The 23305-nt window shown below is 47.4% G+C and overlaps 1 protein-coding gene across 3 annotated transcripts in view; it reads left to right on the top strand.

Moving 5' to 3' along the window:
- The window catches only part of HPS4 (HPS4 biogenesis of lysosomal organelles complex 3 subunit 2), a 71973-nt gene that overhangs the window by 34852 nt on the left and 13816 nt on the right, over nt 1-23305 (top strand). For all 3 annotated transcript variants that reach the window (XM_073582666.1, XM_073582667.1, XM_073582665.1), the window contains exons 9-10: nt 9785-9812; nt 12125-12221. In XM_073582666.1, coding sequence (XP_073438767.1) covers nt 9785-9812; nt 12125-12221 — 125 coding nt within the window. The remainder of the gene's footprint in view (nt 1-9784; nt 9813-12124; nt 12222-23305) is intronic.

The following is a 23305-nucleotide window of genomic DNA, read 5'->3' as shown; positions in this document are numbered from 1 at the left end:
ACTTGCATGTACATTAGTCTCATTTAACCCAATGCCGGGCAGATGCAGAATGTGAACATTGATGGGGCATATTGACCAGGGGAGCATCAGGAGACCACCAACTGATACTGACTTCTAGCCAGAGTCAAACTCATGCAGGCTTTATTGGCAGGACCAAAATACATGTAGTGTTGCCAAAGCAAGGAAAATAGATATGATGGGGAGAGGATTGGGGATTATGGGAATGAGGTGTTGGGGGCACAATTTGGGAAATAATAGTCCATTTGGCGGTTTTAAGTTCCTCTCAGCTTATTACATATGGTGACCTATTGGGCGGCAATCTCCACTGTTGATTTCTCTCAGAGGACTGTTTGGAAAATCTAATATGACTTGCATGGTTAACCCATCCAGCAACTACATTGATAAGAACGTATTGACAGGGCATAGTTTCCACTTGTGTTGAACACATTGATTCTTTATTACTAAGATTTAATCTTTTGGGTAGGTGGCTGTATTACAGGTTCAATGGAGTTGTGTCAATTGCTTAATCTAAAGATTTATCCTGATAGATCTTTTCAAGCCTTTGAAGTATTCTGTGCTGCTAATGGGATTACTTTGCCTGTATTTGCATGGCCTGCTGTCATTTCCACCCATGTGATGAGCAGATTATGGCAGCAGGGATGAGAAAGCCCCCAGAAAGCCATTGTTCTGTCTGCACACCAGTGATTAGTGGGAATGAGGTTTGATTTAATTAATCCTGTCATTGCTATTTGTACTAGAGACCTTTGTGATCATGAAAAATGGTGAAGCCCTTCAATCACTTCTTCTATAATGCCAGGATGGACATTTACCAGAAAATTGCAAATTAAAATGCTGTCACTGTATCTGTTCCTGGAGTGACCAGCAGTGAGAAGATAAACTCAGGGCTGGATTTAATTTTGACATTTATTGCGAGGTCCTAACTTCACTGGTTCACCGATAAACACTGATTAAAAAATATTTATTTCTATAATATTAATTGAAAGACCAATAAGGTAATGAAAACTAAAATATCAAACACACAACCAGAGGGTCTATACCCTTTCTGGATAGGAGATAAGGTATGACACAACACCTGTAATGTATTGCCATCAAATATCACCCCTTAATAAATAGTAGGTATGATAATGGTGTATAAGAAGCAACGTTATGTGAGGGGTATAATGACAAGGATATATGAGGCTAGGATAATCCTGCTACACCCTAAAACACCCCTATTACATTCTATTTTCATCCCTACCTGACCGCAGAGGTTGGCACCCTATAAACGCAAGTGGTGCTCTCACTAAATATAATGGAGGAAAACCCAATGCATAAATTTACATATAATGCACATAACCCAAAACTTAATAACTTCTCTCAGATTAGTACACTTCACTCTACTCGTCTCCCCTTTTGAAGGTTCATCCGGAGTGGATATTAGGGGTCCCGTTAGTGCTCAAGCGCATGCTATGTCAAAGCCTGCGTCATACATGGAGTGTATGCTAGGCAGCTTACTCCAATGTCCATCAGAGAACGATTCTCTCTTTTCGGCCCTCCATCAACATTTACCGTATTTTTCGGATTATAAGACGCACTTTTTTTCCCCTAAAATATTGGGGGAAAATGGGAGTGTGTCTTTTATAATGCAGATATACCTTACCGGCTGCGGTGGAGCAAGCTCCCAGCGCTGAGATCTCATCTACCGAGATCTTGGTGCCTAGTTCTCCATCTGCGCATGCACCTCCCCGGCAGCCATTTTCCTAGAGTCCACCGCATAGGAAACCATGGAACTGCGAGGAAATCTGGCCTTTCACAAAATGTCGGCAGAGCCCCCGCAGCACCGGAGACACCTGCAGCGGTGCTCCACACATCTGAACACCCCCTCATCCCAGCCTGCAGCAATGCTCCACTATTGCCTCCTCCAGCAGCGGCCCTGGGACCCCGCTACACTCTAGCCACCTCCCCCAGTAAGCAATACGATGCATGGATTATAAGAAGCACCACCATTTTATTTAAAAAAAAGTTTTTTTTCCTATTTTTCTTTTCAAAATTTGGGGTGCGTCTTATAATCCCCAAAATACGGTATTTTACTCATTTATATAGTGCCATCATATTCCGTAGCGCTTTATAGACCTCATTGTCTCCATTTGGGGCTCACAATCTATGGCCTACATAAAATATTTAGTCTCCTCACTACCATCGCTACAATATTACTGTATGAGAATCGGTTCCACCAACAATCCTTACTATGAGAAATATCACTCAGGTATGGGACTTCACATTTATCTCGAAACAGGGCTGTGTCTTGCACTGCTGGGAATGGAGAAGTTTTCGTACAGGTGTTCCTCTCTATTTGCTTATATGGAAGCTTTGTCCTGTGCTGAACTTCTCCCAGAAGAGCGAGAGCCGCCTAGCCCTTACTACTACCATTTTACAGCACAAAAGTTCAAATCCCCATTGACTTCTATGGGTTTCGGGTAGAGTTCTGGTAACCGAACTTTGCACTAAAGTTTGCTTGAATCCGAACATCCAGGGGTTCGCTCATCCTTACTGAGCAAGTGTTAATAAGATTAGTCGTGGTTCCCTTTGTTTTGGGTATTTCTCCTTCGACTCATTGGGGGACACAGAGACTGTGGGTGTGTGCTTCTGCCGTCTGGAGGCTGACACTAAGTATACAAAAAAAGAGTTGGCTCCTCCTCCGCCGCATACACCCTCGCCCCCAGACCGGCCGTAACTCAGTTTTTGCTTAGTGTCTGATGGAGGCACACGCAGTCTGGAGCTCCAGACTAGATTTTTTTTTTTTGGTCTCTTTCTATGAAGATAAGATAGGGGCGACGGATCCTATAGAGAGGGTCCGATCTCCCCAAATCATCAACGGGCGACCACGTGTGAGTAGCCCTCCACGTGTTTTCTCTCCCGCACCGAGGGACACATCTGGGACTTTTCCCCAGACAACCATTTTTCTTTGTTATTTTTCTAAAGAGGTGGCAACGCATCCTGATAAGAGGATTCGGTTCCCCATGAACCCCAGCGGGCGAGCACGTGTGAGTGATCCTCCACGTTGTTACTCTCCTGCAACGTGGGAATGCATTAATGCCCCTACCACCCCTAGGTAGGAGACCAGGGGTGGTTCTGGAGGCGCAGGTGAGCCAAGGGAGGACTGGTGCAGTAGCCTCCCCCTCCCGGCCCAGGGATGGGGTTGAGAGCACCACAAGCCACGGCGCAGAAGTCACAGGGGGGAGGCCCGGCTCACCTCTCTTGTTGATGGGCGTGGAGTGTGGCCAGAGCCCCGTCGGCGGCCGCGGCCCCCGCTGTATGGTGAGGCCCGAGATTCCGCCCGCCCGCCGGCCGACTTCCGGGGGTAGCCGGAAGCCCCGCCCACTAACTTCCGGGGGCGGAGAGCGGCGGGCGCGCTCAGTTACCGGGGAGCTCCCGCCCTCCTCCCTCGAACGCCGCACGTGTAGTGCGGCCAGAAGCCCCGTCGGCGGCCGCGGTCCCCGCTGTATGGGGAGGTCCGGAGTTCCGCGCGCCCACCCGCCGACTTCCGGGGGTAGCCGGAAGTCCCGCCCACTAACTTCCGGGGGTGGAGAGCGGCGGTCGCGCACAGTTACCGGGGAGCTCCGCCCCCCTCCCCCTCCTCATTTCCTCGCGAAGTGCGGCCGGAAGCCGCCGCCTATCTCCCGGAGTGCGCCGCAAGTGCCCCGGCGAGTAACGCCGCACGCCCCGTGGAAGAGACGCAAGGTGGACATTACCGGTGGGTGAGTGCAACCCCGTTTCGAGTGCCGCACTAGTGGTCAAGGAAGGGGTTATCCTCCTCCTCCTACCCTACCCTGCAATATGTCTGGCAAAGGGAAAGCTCATTCTTTCCTATATGCTGTTTGCGTTTCCTGTGGGGTCAGGCTGCCTAAGGCGCAGCCGGATAAATTTTGTGAAGCCTGCGAGTCGGAGCGAGCCCAGGAGCCCCCCATTGTTGCAGAGCCCAGAAGTCAGGACCCCCCAGAATGGGCGGTGTCTTTATCGCACTCTATGATGTCCCTTACAAGGGCAATTGAGTCTCTTCGAGGCCCGGGCAGGGACAAGGATGGTGGTCTGCCAGCGGAAGACAGCTCGTCCACGTCTCAGGACCCTCCGACCGTTAGAGGTCGCTCCAGCACCAGACAAGCTCATAGCAAAAGAGCTCGTTCCCCGTCGGCCGGACCCTCTGGGGCTTCGGCGGCGGGTATTAGGGCATCTCGTTCCCCGTCGCCGAGCTCGGGAAGCGAGCAGGATGAGGGCGAGGAGGAGGGAGAGGAGTCCTGGAATCCAGAAAGCCTGGGATACCAAGACTCGGTGGACAGCCTCATTGAGGCAGTCAACCAGACATTAGAGATCGAGGACGATGTGTCCACGGCCTCAGGTCACAAGGTCTCCTTTAAGAAGACCAGGCGACCGCATAGAAGGTTTGCCACGCATCCGGAGTTCGAGGAGCTAGTCCAGAAACATAGGGAACACCCGGATAAGCGTTTTGCAATGCAAAAAGCGCTGCAAGCAAAGTATCCGTTTCCTCCTGAACTCCATAAAGGATGGGTGGAGTCGCCAGTAGTGGACCCACCGATATCACGTTTGGCGTCAAGATCGCTATTGTCGATACCCAGCGGTTCTTCTATCAAGGACCCAACTGATCGCCTTATAGAGGGGCTTGCCCGCTCAGTGTATGAGGCAGCGGGGTCGGCCCTGGCCCCCTCCTTTGCGGCTACTTGGGTGGCTAAGGCCATGGTTTCATGGGCGGACGCTCTGCATAATGCCCTCCAAGACAGAGATCTGCCTGCGGAGGTCTTGGAGGTTACAAATCAGATATCAGGGGCAAGTGATTTTCTCGTCAGCGCCTCTCTGGACGCGGCCGAGTGTTCTGCTGTGGCAGCAGCAAATGCGATCGCCGTTAGGCGAGCATTATGGCTGAGATTGTGGAAAGCGGATTCTATCTCCAAAAAATCCTTGACCTCATTGCCTTTTCAGGGCAATCGGTTGTTCGGTGAGAAGCTTGATAAGCTTATCTCAGAAGCCACGGGGGGGAGGAGTAGTTTCCTCCCGCAGCAGAGGACTTGGCCAGCATTCAGGCAGACACAGAGGCGTTTTCGGCCCTTTCGTAACCCCTGGAGGGGGACTTCGGCCAGAGCATCCACCTCCGCAAATGATGGTCAGATTAGGGAAAGGCAAATCTCTTACAGAGCCAATCCGCTGGGCAGAGGCCGAGGCCGTTTGCCCAGAACGAGGGGGGCCAGATCCCAAAAGCCTCCAGCAAAATGACTCGAGGCGCTTCGTACCTATGGACGACAGGGTGGGCGGACGCCTACTAAGGTTCAGCCACGTTTGGGTCGCAGTGGCACGCGACGCTTGGGTGGCAGAACTGATATCGTCCGGGTACAAGATAGAGTTTGTCGGACTCCCGCCACGGCGATTCTTTCATTCCCGGTTTTCCGGAACAGTATCGCAGGCAGAGGGTTTGTTACAGGCCATAATGACGCTACGGCGCAACGGGGTCATTGTCCCAGTGCCGAAAAGCGAAGAGGCACAAGGTTTTTACTCCAACCTGTTTTCGGTCCCCAAAAAAGACGGGACAGTAAGGCCAGTACTAGATCTAAAAATCCTGAACAAATTCATCAGAGTCAGGCGGTTCCGGATGGAATCCCTCCGTTCGGTCATTGCAGCCATGGATCCAGGGGAGTTCCTGGCCTCGATCGATGTGCAGGATGCATATCTGCACATTCCGATTTTTCCTCCACACCAGAGGTTCCTGCGTTTTGCGATCGGAGGGCGACATTTTCAATTTGTTGCTCTGCCCTTCGGTCTGGCCACTGCTCCCAGAGTCTTTACGAAGATAATGGCGGTGGTTATGGCCATCCTGCATGCTCGGGGCATAACGGTACTACCTTACCTGGACGACCTGTTGGTAAAGGGGCCGTCGTTTCAGGCGTGCCAGGAGAATGTCAGTATCACGCTGGATGCCCTGGCCCGTCTAGGCTGGTTGATCAATCGGAGCAAGTCGTCCTTGGTTCCAGCCCAAAGAATCGTGTTCCTAGGCATGATTTTCGACACCTCCCGGGGGCTGGTGATCCTCCCTCAGGACAAGGCGCGAAAAATCAAGCAAGGAGTACGGAACCTTCTGCAGCCGGGCACCAGACCCATCCGGTACGGCATGAGTGTGTTGGGCAGAATGGTGGCGGCGATGGAGGCAATCCCGTTTGCCCAGTTCCATCTCCGTCCGCTTCAGCATGCGCTCTTGTCAGCATGGGACCGGAGGCTGCTGTCTCTCAGTCATCGGTGCAAGTTGTCTCCGCTGGTCCGACATTCACTCCGGTGGTGGACTCGCGACTCGTCCCTGGTCCAGGGGAAACCTTTTCCCCCGGAGCAGTGGTTGGTGGTGACGACCGATGCAAGCCTGCATGGTTGGGGAGCAGTTTTCCAGAGTCACACAGCTCAGGGGCGGTGGTCCATTCAGGAGATAATTCTCCCGATCAACATTCTGGAGATACGGGCAATACGATTGGCCCTGCAACATTTCCAGTGTTTCCTGAGACACCGGCCGGTGCGCATTCAGTCGGACAATGCTACAGCAGTAGCATATGTCAACCATCAAGGGGGCACGCGCAGCCAGGCAGCCATGCGCGAGGTCGGGCTGGTACTGCGTTGGGCAGAGAAGAACCGCGTGGTAATTTCAGCGGTGCACATTCCGGGAGTCGAAAACTGGGCGGCAGATTTTCTCAGCCGACAGAGGGTCGCGGCAGGGGAATGGTCCCTGCACCCCGAGGTTTTTCAACAGATCTGCCAACGGTGGGGGACACCGGACGTGGACCTTATGGCATCCAGAGAGAACGCCAAAGTACAAAGGTTCGTCGCTCGATCCCTCGACCCGCAGGCAATCGCAGCAGACGCTCTGGTGCTTCCGTGGAGCCAGTTTCGTCTCCCGTACTTGTTCCCCCCCCGCTACCTCTGCTTCCAAGAGTCATCAGGAAGTTAAGGAGAGAGAAGGTTCCAGCAATTCTGCTGGCCCCAGACTGGCCTCGGAGGGCCTGGTATGCAGATCTGGTTCAGCTAGTGGTGGACGTACCCTGGCGTCTCCCAGATCGGCCGGACTTGCTGTCCCAGGGGCCGATCTACCATCCGAACTTAGGGGCCCTGTGTTTGACGGCGTGGCCATTGAATCTTGGCTGTTAACACAGGCAGGATTCAGGCGCGATGTGGTAGCCACGATGGTGAGTGCCCGAAAGCCTTCTTCGGCGAGAGTATATCATCGGACTTGGGAAGTTTTTTTCCGTTGGTGTAGGGATCGCGGAGTGGCTCCTCTGGTTTTTTCGATCCCCAACGTACTGGCTTTTCTGCAGGCAGGGCTGGACGCAGGATTGGCTCCGAGTTCGCTCAGAACGCAGATCTCGGCTCTGTCGGTGCTTTTCCAACGAAAGGTCGCTTCGGTCTGGCAGGTTAGGACGTTTATGCAGGGGGTCGCACATTTAGTACCCCCCTATAAGGCGCCGACGGAATCATGGGACCTGAACTTGGTGCTCAGGGCCCTTCAGGAGGCTCCTTTCGAACCGTTACAAGAGGTTTCCTTACCTTACCTGTCCAGGAAGGTCGTTTTTCTGGTAGCTATTACGTCTATTAGGCGGGTTTCGGAATTGGCGGCTTTATCTTGTAAACCGCCGTTCCTGACCTTTTATAAGGATAAGGTAGTTTTAAGGCCAGCTCCTCCCTTCTTGCCGAAGGTTGTCTCTGCATTCCATATCAACGAAGACATTGTCTTACCCTCGTTTTGCCCGGCACCGGTGCACAGGGTAGAAAAGGCATTGCACACCTTGGATCTGGTAAGAGCTCTTAGGAGGTATGTGACAAGGACAGCTCCTTTCCGCCGGACAGACTCTCTATTCGTGATCTCAGAAGGGCGGCGGAAGGGGCTCGCTGCGTCCAAAGCGACTTTGGCCAGATGGGTTCGCCTGACGATCCAAGAATCTTATGAAATTAGTGGCACGCCGGTTCCGGCAGGGATCAAGGCACACTCGGCTCGAGCAGTGGGTGCCTCATGGGCACTGCGACACCAAGCTTCAGCGGAACAGGTGTGCAAAGCAGCTACCTGGTCCAGCTTGCATACGTTTGTCAAACATTATAACGTACATACCCAGGCATCCTCGGATACAAGCCTGGGAAGAAAGATTCTCCAGGCAGCAGTTGCGCACCTCTAATCAGGGGCGCAAAATAGCATGGATTGGGTGAGCTAAGATCCCGCCCAGGGACTGCTTTAGAACGTCCCACAGTCTCTGTGTCCCCCAATGAGTCGAAGGAGAAACATGGATTTTTGTGAGTACTCACCGTAAAATCCTTTTCTCCGAGACGCTCATTGGGGGACACAGCACCCACCCTACTAGCCAGTTGGCTTTTGCTTATTTTAAGTTATACAAATCCTTATGTAAGGATCAGGGTGGTCCCTTTTCCAGACGTATAATTTCTTGCCTGAATTTAAGGCGCGTTCTCCTACTGCTTATGCACTAAACTGAGTTACGCCCGGTCTGGGGGCGAGGGTGTATGCGGCGGAGGAGGAGCTAACTCTTTTTTTGTATACTTAGTGTCAGCCTCCAGACGGCAGAAGCACACACCCACAGTCTCTGTGTCCCCCAATGAGCGTCTCGGAGAAAAGGATTTTACGGTGAGTACTCACAAAAATCCATGTTTTTTGCATAAAAACGTACAGTACGCGATGTCGTTCTTGCCATAAAAAATATTGGAACCTTGGCAGAGCCGACTACTTAGTGAAGTCTAACAGATTTCAGCTGTATGCTTTGAAAGTGGATTCATCATAGCTCTGTTGTAGGAGGAAGCCATTACACTAGTGTCAGCAGAGTCTTGGTTAAGGACTAAAAGGCTATTGAAAGTCATGTTTAAAAAATACTATTAGGACTGTCTCTTTCAATTTTGTCATAGTAAAAAGTTTGTAGAGGAGTTTGCTTCTCTTAAGGAATAATAGTCGGCAAATAATGACCACATACTGTGTGCGCCTTATGAACGTTCATTATTGTAATGTGTAGGTGTACTCCCAGTTATTAAACTTTCTGTTTTGAGTCCCATTTATGTGAGTTCATTGTAATTCATCAGCTACAATAATATTGCCGTTGTTATAAATGTGTCCTCAAGTCTGTCCTTTTACATGACTTATTTTTTGGGATATTAATATCCACAATCACATCTTTATTTTGTTTTCTTTCCCTGTGATATACAAGGCGTTCCTCCGCTAGAGACAAGCATTTAATATTTATATTGTCTTCCCAAATAAATAGGGTAATAATGCTACTGTATTACATTCCCATTAATATGGTGATTTCTCAGCATGTAGGACCTGTTACGTGACGGCTTTTATTAAATCGTGTCTAGAAATAGCACCGGTTTTATGGGGTTTAGTTTAATTTTCAGCTTAAAGGAATAAAAATCCTGCCGTGAGAATTTCTACCAGACCCCATCTGAGTTTCTGGATCCTATTCAGGGTACATAGAGATGGTGCTGCATAGTCAGTGTTTGGTTCTAGCATCCAACTTGGATGCCTTTCTAGCTCCCTCAGGAGGAGGTCATCTAGCTTTCCTTGACCCCCGACTGGTAATTCGGACAAGTTTGCCAGTAACCCGAAAGTTGCAGATTTATCACTAAATATTAAGCAGATGGTTAGGAAAACCTGAGTAATGACACAGCCTGTTTTCTGTTAATAACTGTATTGTTATTACGTGACCCAAGGTGCCTTGACTTTATTGCTTTGCTTTTTCTTTAGTCACCTCCGAACACCTTCCAAGGACAAGGTAAGAATGGTACCCAGATGCAGTCCACCATAATACAGGATCCCATAGAGATTTTTTAAATGTCTTGATTCATACAAAATCCAACAAGGAAAAACCTCCATATTACTTTCGTATTCATACATTTGTACAGCAATAAAAAAACGGGAAAAAAGCATGTCAGGTCCAAAAATTGCCACCATTAGGTTACATATCCCTATTGCTGGATTTTAATGAAGTCCTTTGCGTCCCCAACAAATGTTTGCTTCCCCAACCAATTTTTTTAAGGTAGCACTCATCATATGCAAATTTGGCAGAAGTACTAGTCCTTTTTTATGTTGTTTCACCCAGACTTGTCCACTTCAGTTGCTGCGAACATGCCCCTCTTTTCCATGGTTATGATTGACATAATCTCCATTGACTGCATCATCTCAAGAGAATAATCATCTGCATAGTTTCAAGGGCAAGTGCATTGCTTTGATGAAGCTATGGAGGAGGTGACCTAGTCTGAATGAAGTATCACCCACCTGGACTAGTCCTACCTAATTTGCATATGATGAGCCATACATTAACACATTGCATTTCCACCACAGCACTGCTTGCACCTAATAGACTGATGCCTTCAACAAGGTCTTGAATATCGATCTTCCAGCACTTCCGGCCCTTAATCAACATGACAATGCGGTTGATGGTGCTAATAAAGGAATGGAGCTAGGTATGATGGTGTTATTTGGACAGGTATCCTCCAACAGAGGCCTCCAGGGCTGACAAAAATAAAAACTTTTGTGGTGTAACTTGGCGTATAAGGCCCCTTTCACACTACGGTCTTCGCTACATTCAGGTGTCCCGTCAGGGCTTGCGTCCAAACCCCTTGCAAAACGGGTTTCTATTGGATGGGGACACTGTGACGCAGTGGACGCCGATATCTGGGTGTCCGCCTCCAGTAGATGTATACACCCGAAAATGGTGCGAGACGGAGCAGAAGGTGAACTGCACATCTGCACAGATAGTCAATGGCCCCATTGGTGCCTACCACTGAACTTGTGAAAGCACCTTAACTTACCGAGTTATGTGAAAGGCACCTAATAAAAAAATGGTAACTGCAATTAGAGCACCTTTTTTATTTTTAATTTAAAAAAAATACCGTCACAAAAGAACAAATACAATATAAATCCCAAAGAGTGTAATCCTAAGATATTGTTTTATTTAGTCGATTTAAAATATGCAAGATAAAACACAGAGACTGTTTTAGCAAACAAAACCTGATGAGGTGGTGACGAAGCGTGCATTGGGGCGGCGGAGAGGAGACAGACTTGCACCTCCTTAGTAAATAGCTCTATTTAAACTTTACATGGCTTCCCTTTCGGGTCTCCATTATCCCATTGAGTGATTTTTGCAGTTTAGTTATTTCTCACATTAGGCCATTTGTATAGGATATTTTACCTGTCATTTGATTAGGCTGAAATGTGTGTGGCTATCCCACTGTTGATTTCTCGTTGACTGGACCCATTACAGTCCTACATTTGCTACTACATGATACTATTAGTGTGGTGTTTTGGCTCTTAGCACCTTATTTCATTAGTCTGTGTATTCTCCTGTTTTGTTTGCTAAAGCAGTCTCTGTATTTTACCTTACATATTTTAAATGGACTACATAAAACAATATTTTAGGATTACAGTCTTTGGGCTTTTAGCTTTTGTTCTTTGTTTATATCTAGTTTTGAGCTATCCATGGCTCATTGTTCTGTGGGCATTTGTGTATAAAAATACAATATAAACGTATTTTTTTAATGTTTTCTTCACATATCTAATTGAATAGAAATGTATAAAGATTAACATTTTTCATATTCTGTATCCTCCTATTTTTAACAAATTCTCCAGTACATTTAAGTCAGCTAAGATGAGTGGCATACATAACTCTGTCACTAAGCGCTACCCCATCTACCCCCAACAATATATCACTTACTGGGCTGCTAGTATTTGTAGAATTACTGATTTATCTGCTGCAGATCTACCAGTTCTCTGAATGCTAGGCTTTGTATAACCTGCCCACACCAATCATTAGGAGCATTCTGTATATACTGTGCATAGGCAGAAAGCTGCCAATCAGTGGTGTGGGTGGGGCTATGCAGAGGTCATGAATATGAAGGACTACACGGCAGCAGGTTTATTACTCCTCTATTGATATTCTCTTGCTGATAACATCATTGTTTTATCAAAAGCAAAGTAAGCAGCCCAGTAATACATCGTTAAAGTCGTTGGATCTCTGCCCCTGCTTTCTGAAACGTTATGACTGACTTGAACTATAATTTGCTAATTTTTGTATTCATGTTACAGATGCCTCGTTACCCCAGGGTGTCTACATGATCCCAGTATTTGTCATGGAAAAAGAAGCCACTGCACTTCGCCAATATCCAGTTCAGTGGATGACCAGGTAGGTTGTAAAAAGTAGAGTGGTGAAACAGTTCCACTTTTCGGCTGATTGGTGTATCCCATCTTTATCTTGTCTCTAACCTCTTATGATACCTATAACCATGGGTGCAAACTTTGCCAAACACACTGATTGCATCCATCCTCTGTGTTTCTTGGTCTCCTGACCCTCCACTAACAGATAATATTAGGACTTGCACGTGTTCAATTTCAACATGGTCAGTCTTTAGTTCTTTTGCAAGATGAGCAGCTTCCGAAGGTGTCTGGCAGCGGATGATGATTTTCTTCCCACTATTAAGAATCATTGAGTATAGCAGGTTGCTAAAAGAAGCTGTTGGACAAGTGGTCGGATATCAGCTATTGAAGGTGTAAGGTCACCTTCAGTCTACTTTCATTTGCTCTTATTCTCTTTTAGCTAATATCTACCAATGGTTCCTTGCTATGAGTAGTATTACACCAGTTGTTTCTATAATGTGATGTCTGTGTTGTAAATGAGGCGTAAATTGCCACATAGCTCCATAATTGTCATTACGGAGTAATATTCAGGGGATGTTTAGAGGGGGTTCCCTAGTTGAGATTCTCCATTTAGGACAGGTGCTGGTTGCATTATACAGCAGATACTTGCCTCTAACAGCAGCAATCAGAGTAAGCGCAGATTGCTAGTGTTCAACTGCTTAAGGCTATGTGCACACTTATGCAGAAAATTTCTGCATGAAAACCGGACTCCTTCCCAGAAAACGCGCGTTTTTGCCGCAATTTTTTCCGGAGTGTCCCCAGACACATAGAAAATAGCCAGAAATGCGGAATTTACCGCAAAGCGTTTTTTCGCTGTAAAAAACGCATCAATATGCATAAAAAGTGCAAAATGCATTAAAATGAATGGCAAGCTTCTTTTAGGCGTTTTTTATGCGGATTTTTTGGTAAATCCGTGGAAAAAACACGAAAAAAACCGTAACGTGTGAACACAGCCTAAAAGGGTTGTCCACTCATACGACAACCTTTTATCACCCTGTTTTCCCCCTTTTAGAATAAAATCGCCTATACTCAAATCCTGTGCTAACGCCACTCCAGCCGTGTCGGGACTCGCATTCCTGGGACTCAAGTGAGGTTGTGACTGAGCGCAGGATTCAAGTGATTTAAGAACCTCACCTGAGCCCCAGGAACACGAGTGGCAAAACCGTTGGAATGATACCAACATGGAGGTGAGTATACATTGGGTATGGAAAGTATTCAGACCCCTTTACATTTTTCACTTTTTGTTTCATTGCAGCCATTTGGTAAATTCAAAAAAGTTGATTCTTTTCTCTTTAACCCCTTAATGTCTAATGACGGACACAGTCTGTCATTGGACGCCTCACCCTGTTTGGTGCGGGCTCCGGCGATGAACCCGCACCTTTTCCTGGACACGACAGCTGATCTGATCACCTGACATATTCCCCTAACAGCCGCGGGTAGAATTGCGAGAAGACCCCGTGGTTGTCATTGTTGCATCGATATGAGCGCCGTCTGGTGGTCCTCCAGCCCTGCTTTATGTATCGGAGGCGATCAGACAAGTTCAGCTTCAAGTCTCCCATGGAGGCTATTGAAACAAATAAAAGGTAAAAAAAAAAAATGTTTTTAAGAATATTAAAAAATAAAGTTCAAATCACCCCCCTTTCGCCCCATTCAAAATAAAACAGTAAAAAAAAAAAAAAAATCAAATATACACATTTGGCATTGCCGCATTCAGAATCGCCCGATCTATCAATATATAAAAATAATTAATCGAGTCGGTAAACTGCGTAGCAAGGGAAAAAAATGGAAACACCAGAATTACTTTTTTTGGTCGCTGCAACGTTGCAGTAACGGGCGATCAAAAGAACGTATCTGCACCAAAATGGTATCAATAAAAACATCAGTTTGGCGCACAAAAAGTAAGCTCTCACCCCGCCCCAGATCCCGAAAAATGGAGACGCTAGGGGACTCAGAAAATGGCACCGTTTTTTTTTTTTTTTTTTAATACAAACTTTGGAATTTTTTTTCACCACTTAGATAAAAAAGAACCTAGACATGTTTGGTGTCTATGAACTCGTAATGACTTGGAGAATCATAATGGCATTTAGTGAACCTAGTAAAAAAGCCAAACAAAAAACTAGTGTGGGATTGCACTTTTTTTTTTTTTTTTTTTTTTTTGCAATTTCACCGCACTTTGCATTTTTTTCCCGTTTTCTGTTACACCATATGGTAAAAACCAATGGTGGTGTTCAAAAATACAACTCGACCCGCAAATAATAAACCCTCACATGGCCATTTTGACCAAAAAAATAAAGTTATGGCTCTGGGAAGAAGGGGAGCAAAAAATTAAAATGCAAAACAAAAAATACCCCTGGTCATTAAGAGGTTAATGTACACTCTGCACCCCATCTTGACTGAAAAAATCCCCAGAAATGTAGAAATTTTTGCAAATTTATTAAAGAAAAACTGAAATATCACATGGTCATAAGCATTCAGACCCTTTGCTCAGACACTCCTATTTAAGTTACATGCTGTCCATTTCCTTGTGATCCTCCTTGAGATGGTTTACTCATTGGAGTCCAGCTGTGTTTAAACTGATAGGACTTGATTTGTAAGGCTATGTGCTGTGCACACGTTGCGGATTGTAAGCGGTTTTGCCGCGAAAAACGCATACAAAAAGCAACCCATTGAATTCAATGGCATTCCGCACATGCTGTGCAATTGCTGCGTATTTTTCTGCGGCGGGCAAAAATACGCAGCATGCTCATTCTTTGTGCGTAATTGTGGGAATTCCGCAAACACAGGAATGCATTGATCTGCTTACTTTCCACATGTGGCTATGCCCACCATGCGCAAAGTAAGCGGAAAATGTGCGGATGGTACTCAGGGTCTGGAGGAGAGGAGACCCTGCTAGTTTTTCGTGGGAATTCCGCATGCATATTTCCCGTGGCAGGAAGTTGCAGAATTGCCGCAGAAATTTCTGCGGCAATTCCGCACATGTGCACATAGCCAAAAGGCACACACCTGTCTATATAAAACCTCACAGTGCATGTCAGACCAAATGAGAATCATGCGGTCAAGCCATGATTCTGTGCATGCCTTAAAAGATGGATACCGCTGGAGCAGACGGAAAACGGAGTACGAAGTGTCTCCATCTGCCTCATGATGGGTGGTACCCTCGAGGGTTTCGTCTGAATCGCATATTTGTGGGATTGACATGGAAAACCCCGTCTTAAGTGCTCAGCGTAGAACACAAGAATGTGATCCTAGCCTTATGCTGAAAGCAATCGAAAAATATTATGTACCCCAAAATGTGACCAATAAAATCCCTAATTTATCCCACACAAAACAAGCCCCCACTCAGGTCTGTTATCTGTCACTGGAACTATAGGGGTTCGCACGTTACTCGTAGAACAAAGACTCTGGAAAAGATCCTTTTGAGATGGTACTTAACTACTGATACATTTTGGGCTCTATGTGCCAATCTATCTCCCTTATGCTGGAAAAAATATGGTCCGGTCGGATCGATGGCACATAGTTGGTGGTTCTGCTCTTTAATCCGGAGCTTTTGGGATCGTGTATTTGATCTGATTTCCAAAGTCACTAAAGTTAAAATTCAATTCAACCCATTTTGGTATTGAGACCTTCCCCTTGGATCGAAGAGAAATAGTTCATATTCTTACTGCAGCAAGACAGTGTATTGCAGCTGGGTGGAAGATGCCCTCTTCCCCATCCTTTAGTCTCTTACAGTTAGGTCCATATATATTTGTACAGAGACAACATTTTTCAATTTTTGGTTCTAGGCATTACCACAATGAATTTTAAACAAAACAATTCAGATGCAGTTGAAGTTCAGACTTTCAGCTTTCATTTGAGGGTATCCACATTAAAATTGGATAAAGGGTTTAGGAGTTTCAGCTCCTTAACATGTGCCACCCTGTTTTTAAAGGGACCAAAAGTAATTGGACAGATTAAATAATTGTAAATAAAATGTTCATTTCTAGTACTTGGTTGAAAACCCTTTGTTGGCAATGACTGCCTGAAGTCTTGAACTCATGGACATCACCAGACGCTGTGTTTCCTCCTTTTTGATGCTCTGCGAGGCCTTCACTGCAGTTGTTTTCAGTTGCTGTTTGTTTGTGGGCCTTTCTGTCTGAAGTTTAGTCAAGTGAAATGCATGCTCAATTGGGTTGAGATCAGGTGACTGACTTGGCCATTCAAGAATATTCCACTTCTTTGCTTTAATAAACTCCTGGGTTGCTTTGGCTTTATGTTTTGGGTCAATGTTCATCTGTAGTATCAAACAACGACCAATCAGTTTGGCTGCATTTGGCTGGATCTGAGCACACAGTATGGCTCTGAATACCTCAGAATTCATTTAGCTGCTTCTGTCCTGTGTCACATCAATAAACTAGTGACCCAGTGCCACTGGCAGCCATGCATGCCCAAGCCATCACACTGCCTCCGCCGTGTTTTACAGATGATGTGGTATGCTTTGGATCATGAGCTGTACCACGCCTTCGCCATACTCTTTGGATCATGAGCTGTACCACGCCTTCGCCATACTTTTCTCTTTCCATCATTCTGGTAGAGGTTGATCTAGGTTTCATCTGTCCAAAGAATGTTCTTCCAGAACTGTGCTGGCTTTTTTAGATGTTTTTTTAGCAAAGTCCAGTCTAGCCTTTTGATTCTTGATGCTTAAGAGTGGCTTGCACCATGCAGTGAACCCTCTATTTACTTTCATGTAGTCTTTTCTTTATGGTAGATTTGGATATTGATACGCCTACCTCCAGGAGAGTGTTGTTCACTTGGTTGGCTGTTGTGAAGGGGTTTCTCTTCACCGTGGAGATTATTCTGCGATCATCCACCACTGTTGTCTTCCGTGGGTGCCTAGGTCTTTTTGCATTGATGAGTTCACCAGTGCTTTCTTTGTTTCTCAGGATGTACCAAACTGTAAATTTTGCCACTCCTAATGTTGTAGCAATTTCTCGGATGGGTTTTTTCTGTTTTTGCAGCTTATGGATGGCTTGTTTCACCTGCATGGAGAGCTCCTTTGACCGCATGTTTCCTTCACAGCATAACCTTCCAAATGCAAGCTCCACAACTCAAATCAACTCCAGGCCTTTTATCTGCTTAATTGAGAATGACATAACGAAGGGATTGCCCACACCTGTCCATGAAATAGCCTTGGAGTCAATTGTCCAATTACTTTTGGTCCCTTTAAAAACAGGGTGGCACATGTTAAGGAGCTGAAACTCCTAAACCCTTCATCCAATTTTAATGTGGATACCCTCAAATGAAAGCTGAAAGTCTGACCTTCAACTGCATCTGAATTGTTTTGTTTAAAATTCATTGTGGTAATGTCTAGAACCGAAATAAGAAAAATGTTGTCTCTGTCCAAATATATATATGGACCTAACTGTATGTAATAAAATTAATGTCCATTTCCATCATGAATATTATCTTCCTTCTGACAGCTCCTCCAGAACAAAAATCAGTAAATCTTGGAGACCGTGAGCCCGTTCTAGACTTGCCACTCCTTTCCCTACTAGCTAAAGAGATATCGCCTTCTTTTAGATACCTATGTAAGTTTGTGAAGAGATGTCTTTCTAAAGTTATTTGTACTCATGGCTATTAAACTGTAACTTTCCGTTATCAGTCATCAGCTAAACCCTCTATCCTCTAGACCAGTGATGGAGAACCTTTCTGAGATCGAGTGCCCAAACTGCAATCTAAAACCCAATTATTTATGACGAAGTGCCAAATGCCCCATCATGATCCCCATCATGTAGAAATATGCCCCATCATGATTGCCTTCATGTAGAAATGCCCCATCGTGATCCCCTTCATGCAGAAATATGCCCCATCGTGATCCTCTTCTTGTAGAACTTGCCCATTCCACCACCTCTATCATTTCCTCCTCCCCATCATTACCCTCTCCCCATCACTCCCATCACAGCTATCATTGTCCCTCTCTCCTTCACTCCCATCATTGTCCCTCTCTCCTTCACTCCCATCATTGTCCCTCTCTCCTTCACTCCCATCATTGTCCCTCTCTCCTTCACTCCCATCATTGTCCCTCTCTCCTTCACTCCCATCATTGTCCCTCTCTCCTTCACTCCCATCATTGTCCCTCCCTCCTTCACTCCCATCATTGTCCCTCTCTCCTTCACTCCCATCATTGTCCCTCTCTCCATCACTCCCATCATTGTCCCTCTCTCCATCACTCCCATCATTGTCCCTCTCTCCATCACTCCCATCATTGTCCCTCTCTCCATCACTCCCATCATTGTCCCTCTCTCCATCACTCCCATCATTGTCCCTCTCTCCATCACTCCCATCATTGTCCCTCTCTCCATCACTCCCATCATTGTCCCTCTCTCCATCACTCCCATCACTGTCCCTCTCTCCATCACTCCCATCACTGTCCCTCTCCACACACAGGGCCACATTCACGACACACACACACCAGCGGCCACACTCGCCTCTCTGCAGTCTCCGCGTGCCGGCAGCATCCTTCCTGTCACTTCATCACACACATTGAGAGGCGTGGCTGGATGACATCATCATTCAGCTCCGCGGCCGCGCTGCTCAATGTGTGTGAGGAAGCCGCAGGTCTGAACAGTGAGGCGAGGCCTTGGCCGCGTGCCAGCTGAGAGGGCTCTGTGTGCCCTGTCTGGCACGCGTGCCATACGTTCGTCATTACTGCTCTAGACCATTGCATCAAAGTCTGCATTCCAAAACATCATTCCTTCCCTTCCGAGCTCTGCCGTGTGCCCAAACAAAAAAATGGGACTAAAGGTACATTTTTTGTGGGTAAAATGTGATTTCTACCCCCCACCCCCCCCCCCCATAGCTCTACCTTATAAATTTCTGTGAAGCCCCCGGAGTTTCAAGTTGCTCACCACACCCCTAGATATATTCCTTGTGGGGTCTAGTTTTCAAAATGGGGTCACTTGTGAGGGGTTTCCACTATTTAGGCACATCAGGGACTCTTCAAACGCGACATTGCGTCCACTCTCGATTCCAGCCATTTTTGTGTTCACGAAGTCAAATGTGTGTTCAAAAGTCATTTCGAGATCTGCCGTGAGCCCAAACTGTGGATTTTCCTGACATATGAGGTATCGACATACTCGGTATTAACTGCACAAAAAATTTTAGGGTCCATTTTCTCCTGTCACCCTTGTGAAAATAAAAAAATTGGAGCTAAAGTAAAATTTTTGTGGAAAAAAGTTAAATGTTTTTTTTTTTCCTTCCACATTGCTTCAGTTCCTGTGAAGTACCTGAAGGGTTGATAAACTTCTTGAATGTGCTTTTGAGCACCTTGAGGGGTGCAGTTTTTAGAATGGTGTCACTTTTGGGTATTTTCTGTCTTATAGGCCCTCTGTCACTCCAAAGGTGATATGGTCCCTAAAAATGGTTTTGTAAATTTTATTGGAAAAATTAGAAATTGCTGATCAACTTTTAACCCTTCTAACTTCCTATCAAAAAATGTTTAAAAAATGATGCAGATGCAAAGTAGACCTGTGAGGCAGTGGCGTAGCACGGGGGGGCGGTCCGCCCCAGGCGGCACGTGTGTGGGGGCGGCGCGGCAGCAGCTGAAATTCCTCTCCTCTGTGGGAGAAGCGCAGAGGCACAGAGATATAATGCACAGAGATCAGGGGCAGACCTACCGCCTGTGCAGCCGGTTCATTGCATGGGGCCCCAGGGGAGAGGGGGCCCCTCCAGCACCACATGACTAATTATGCATGCAAATTAGCCATGTGGACTTGTGGAGCCAGTGCTGCAGAGCCATCAAGGAGGAGAGGAGAGCAGCCCCCTTGCAGGAGGCAACGGGAGGGGTCTGACTCCTCCTGAGGCTGCGTGCTAGCGCGGCCCAGTGCAGAAGCGCCAGCCCTGAGGGCTGAGCCCGGGCTGAGGTGAGAGATCATCAGCCAGCAGCCCAGCGTCAGTGCCGTGGGGGAGGAGAGGAGGGAAGACTGGTGAGAGTGGACTGAGATCATCAGCGACCAGCCAGCAGCGTCAGTGCCATGGGGGAGGAGAGGAGGGAAGACAGACTGTCAGACTGTCACTCACACTGCCGGCCCTGACTGGCGCCGGCCAGACGGTGGCTGCAGTTCAGCCGCAGGTCAGTGTGACTGTGGGGGGGCTATATACCATGCTGGGCTGTATTATACCATGCTGGGCTGTATCATACCATGCCTGGGGCTGGCTATATACCATGCTGGGCTGTATCATACCATGCTGGGGGGGCTATATAACATGCTGGGCTGTATCATACCATGCTGGGGGGGTTATATATCATGCTGGGCTGTATTATACCATGCTGGGGGGGGCTATATACCATGCTGGGCTGTATCATACCATGCTGGGGGGGGCTATATACCATGCTTTGCTGTATCATACCATGCTGAGCTGTATTATACCATGCTGGAGGGGGCTATATACCATGCTGGACTGTGGGGCCATGCTGGGGGGGGCTGTATACCATGCTGGGGGGCTATATACCATGCTGGGGGGGCTATATACCATGCTGGGCTGTATTATACCATGCTGGGGGGGCTATATACCATGCTGGGCTGTATTATACCATGGTGGGCTTTATACCATGATGGGCTGTATACCATTGTGGGCTGGGCTGTATACCATGTGGTGCTGGGCTATATACTATGCGGCTGTTATATACCATGGGGGGTACATTTTACATTATATTCTATAAGGGGAGGCTGTGTTATATAATATGGGGGGCTACATTATATTCTATAGGGGGCTGTATTATATTATATTCCATGGGGACTGCATTATACTGTATGAGGAGGGCTACATTGTATTCTATTGAGGGGCTACATTATACTATTTAAGGAGCTGCACTATATCCTATGAGGGGGTTGCCATATATTCTATGGAGGGGCTGCATTATACTATATGGGGGGGGACTGCATTATATTCTATGGGGGGGGTTACATTATGTTCTATACAGATATTATATCCAGCCCTGCATAGCCTCAATATTAGATAACAAATAACTTTGTTGCCTTATGAAGGGTTGGGGGGGGCCCGAAAAATTTCTTGCACAGGGGCCCACTACAGTCTGTGTCCGCCCCTGACAGAGATATAATGCACAGATATAATCCGCAGGCCGCTGCACTGTTATAGCCCTGCCCCTGTAATGAGTGACATGAGCTGATATTACAGGTGACTGCCCCGTTATAAGCTGATAATAAATACTCTCCGCAGCTGCTCCATTAATCATAGAATCATAGAATCGTAGAGTTGGAAGGGACCTCCTGGGCCATCTGGTCCAACCCCCTGCTCAAAGCAGGATTCGCTAAATCATCCCAGTCAGATGTCTGTCCAGCCTCTGTTTGAAGACTTCCATTGAAGGAGAACTCACCACTTCTCGTGGCAGCCTGTTCCACTCATTGATCACTCTAACTGTCAAAAAGTTTTTTCTAATATCTAATCTGTGTCTCCTCCCATTCAGTTTCATCCCATTGCTTCTAGTCTTTCCTTGTGCAAATGAGAATAAAGTTGATCCTTCTACAATGTGACAGCCCTTTAGATATTTGTAGACAGCTACCGTTTATCTACGGTTTTATAACGCTGCCCCATCGCAGTGTGTATTATGCTACAAAACGTTATTATAGGGGGGACTGCAGCGTAATAACCGCGCAGAGGGGGCGTTGCCAGCGCGGAGGGGGCGGGTCCCGGCGCGGGTATTAGAGCTGCGGGTCCGGGGCGCTGGGGCAGAGCAGCATGTCCGCCATGGATTACTCCTACCTGAACTCCTACGACTCGTGCATGGCTGCCATGGAAGCGTCCGCCTTCGCCGAATGCAGCAGCTGCAGCCAGGCTGGCTCCTTCCAGTACACTCCGATCCGGAGCAGCTTCTCCGCCAGCCCCGGCTGCCTCCCGCTCACCCCGGCCAGCTGCACCCTGGGCGGCCTGCGCGACCACCAACCCTCGCCCTACTCCACAGGTGAGAACCCCGAGTGCAACATGGGGGGCAGGACTGGAGTCTACCAATGCTGCCCCTGTCAGGGGTCTTCCCTAGGGGTCTCTAGTACTGCCCCTGTCATCTGCCCCCCACTCCAGACCCACAAAGATGAGTCAGGGGTCTTCTCTAGGGGTCTCCAGTGCTGCCCCTGTCATCTGCCCCCCACTCCTGACCACCAAAGCTGTCAGGAGTCCTCTCTAGAGGTCTCCAGTGCTGCCCCAGTCATCTGCCCCCCACTCCTGACCACCAAAGATGAGTCAAGGGTCCTCTATGGGGTCTCCAGTGCTGCCTCTGTCATCTGCCCCCACTCCTGACCACCAAAGATGAGTCAAGGGTCCTCTATGGGGGTCTCCAGTGCTGCCTCTGTCATCTGCCCCCACTCCTGACCACCAAAGATTAGTCAGGACTCCTCTCTAGGGGTCTCCAGTGCTGCCCCTGTCATCTGCCCCCCCACTCCAGACCCCAAAAGATTAGTCGGGTCCTCTAAGGGTCTCCAGTGCTGCCCCTGTCATCTGCCCCCCAGTCTTGACCTACAAGGATGTCAGGGGTCTTTCTAGGGGTCTCCAGTGCTGCCGCTGTCATCTGCCCCCCACTCCTGACCACCAAAGCTGAGTCAAGGGTCCTCTATGGGGGTCTCCAGTGCTGCCTCTGTCATCTGCCACCAATTAGATCTTTGAGTGTAGTGTGGGCTCTTCGGATGCTTCCGGATTATCAACGACCAAAGGGGCGGCAAATTTTTCGACCGCCCCGGGCGCCACAAACAGTTGCTACGCCACTGCTGTGAGGAATGTTATTTATTAACTATTTTGTGTAACATAACTCTCTGATTTCAGGGCATAAGAATTAAAAGTTTGAAAATTATGAAATTTTCCCTAAATTTCTGATATTTTCACAAATAAACGCAAGTCATTTCAAACAGCTTTTACCACTATCATGAAGTACAATATGTCATGAAAAAACAGTCTCAGAATCAGTGAAGCATTCCAGAGTGTCACATAAAGTGACACTGGTCAGATTTCAAAATTTTGGTCTGGTCATTAAGGTCAATATTGGCTCAGTCAATAAGGGGTTAAGACGTTCTAAAGACCAATTGTTTT

Source organism: Dendrobates tinctorius, unplaced genomic scaffold (assembly GCF_039654945.1).
Source record: "Dendrobates tinctorius isolate UK_male_01 unplaced genomic scaffold, ASM3965494v1 ptg000073l, whole genome shotgun sequence".
In the NCBI taxonomy this organism is placed as follows: domain Eukaryota; kingdom Metazoa; phylum Chordata; class Amphibia; order Anura; family Dendrobatidae; genus Dendrobates; species Dendrobates tinctorius.
This window is presented reverse-complemented; position numbering and strand designations above follow the sequence as displayed.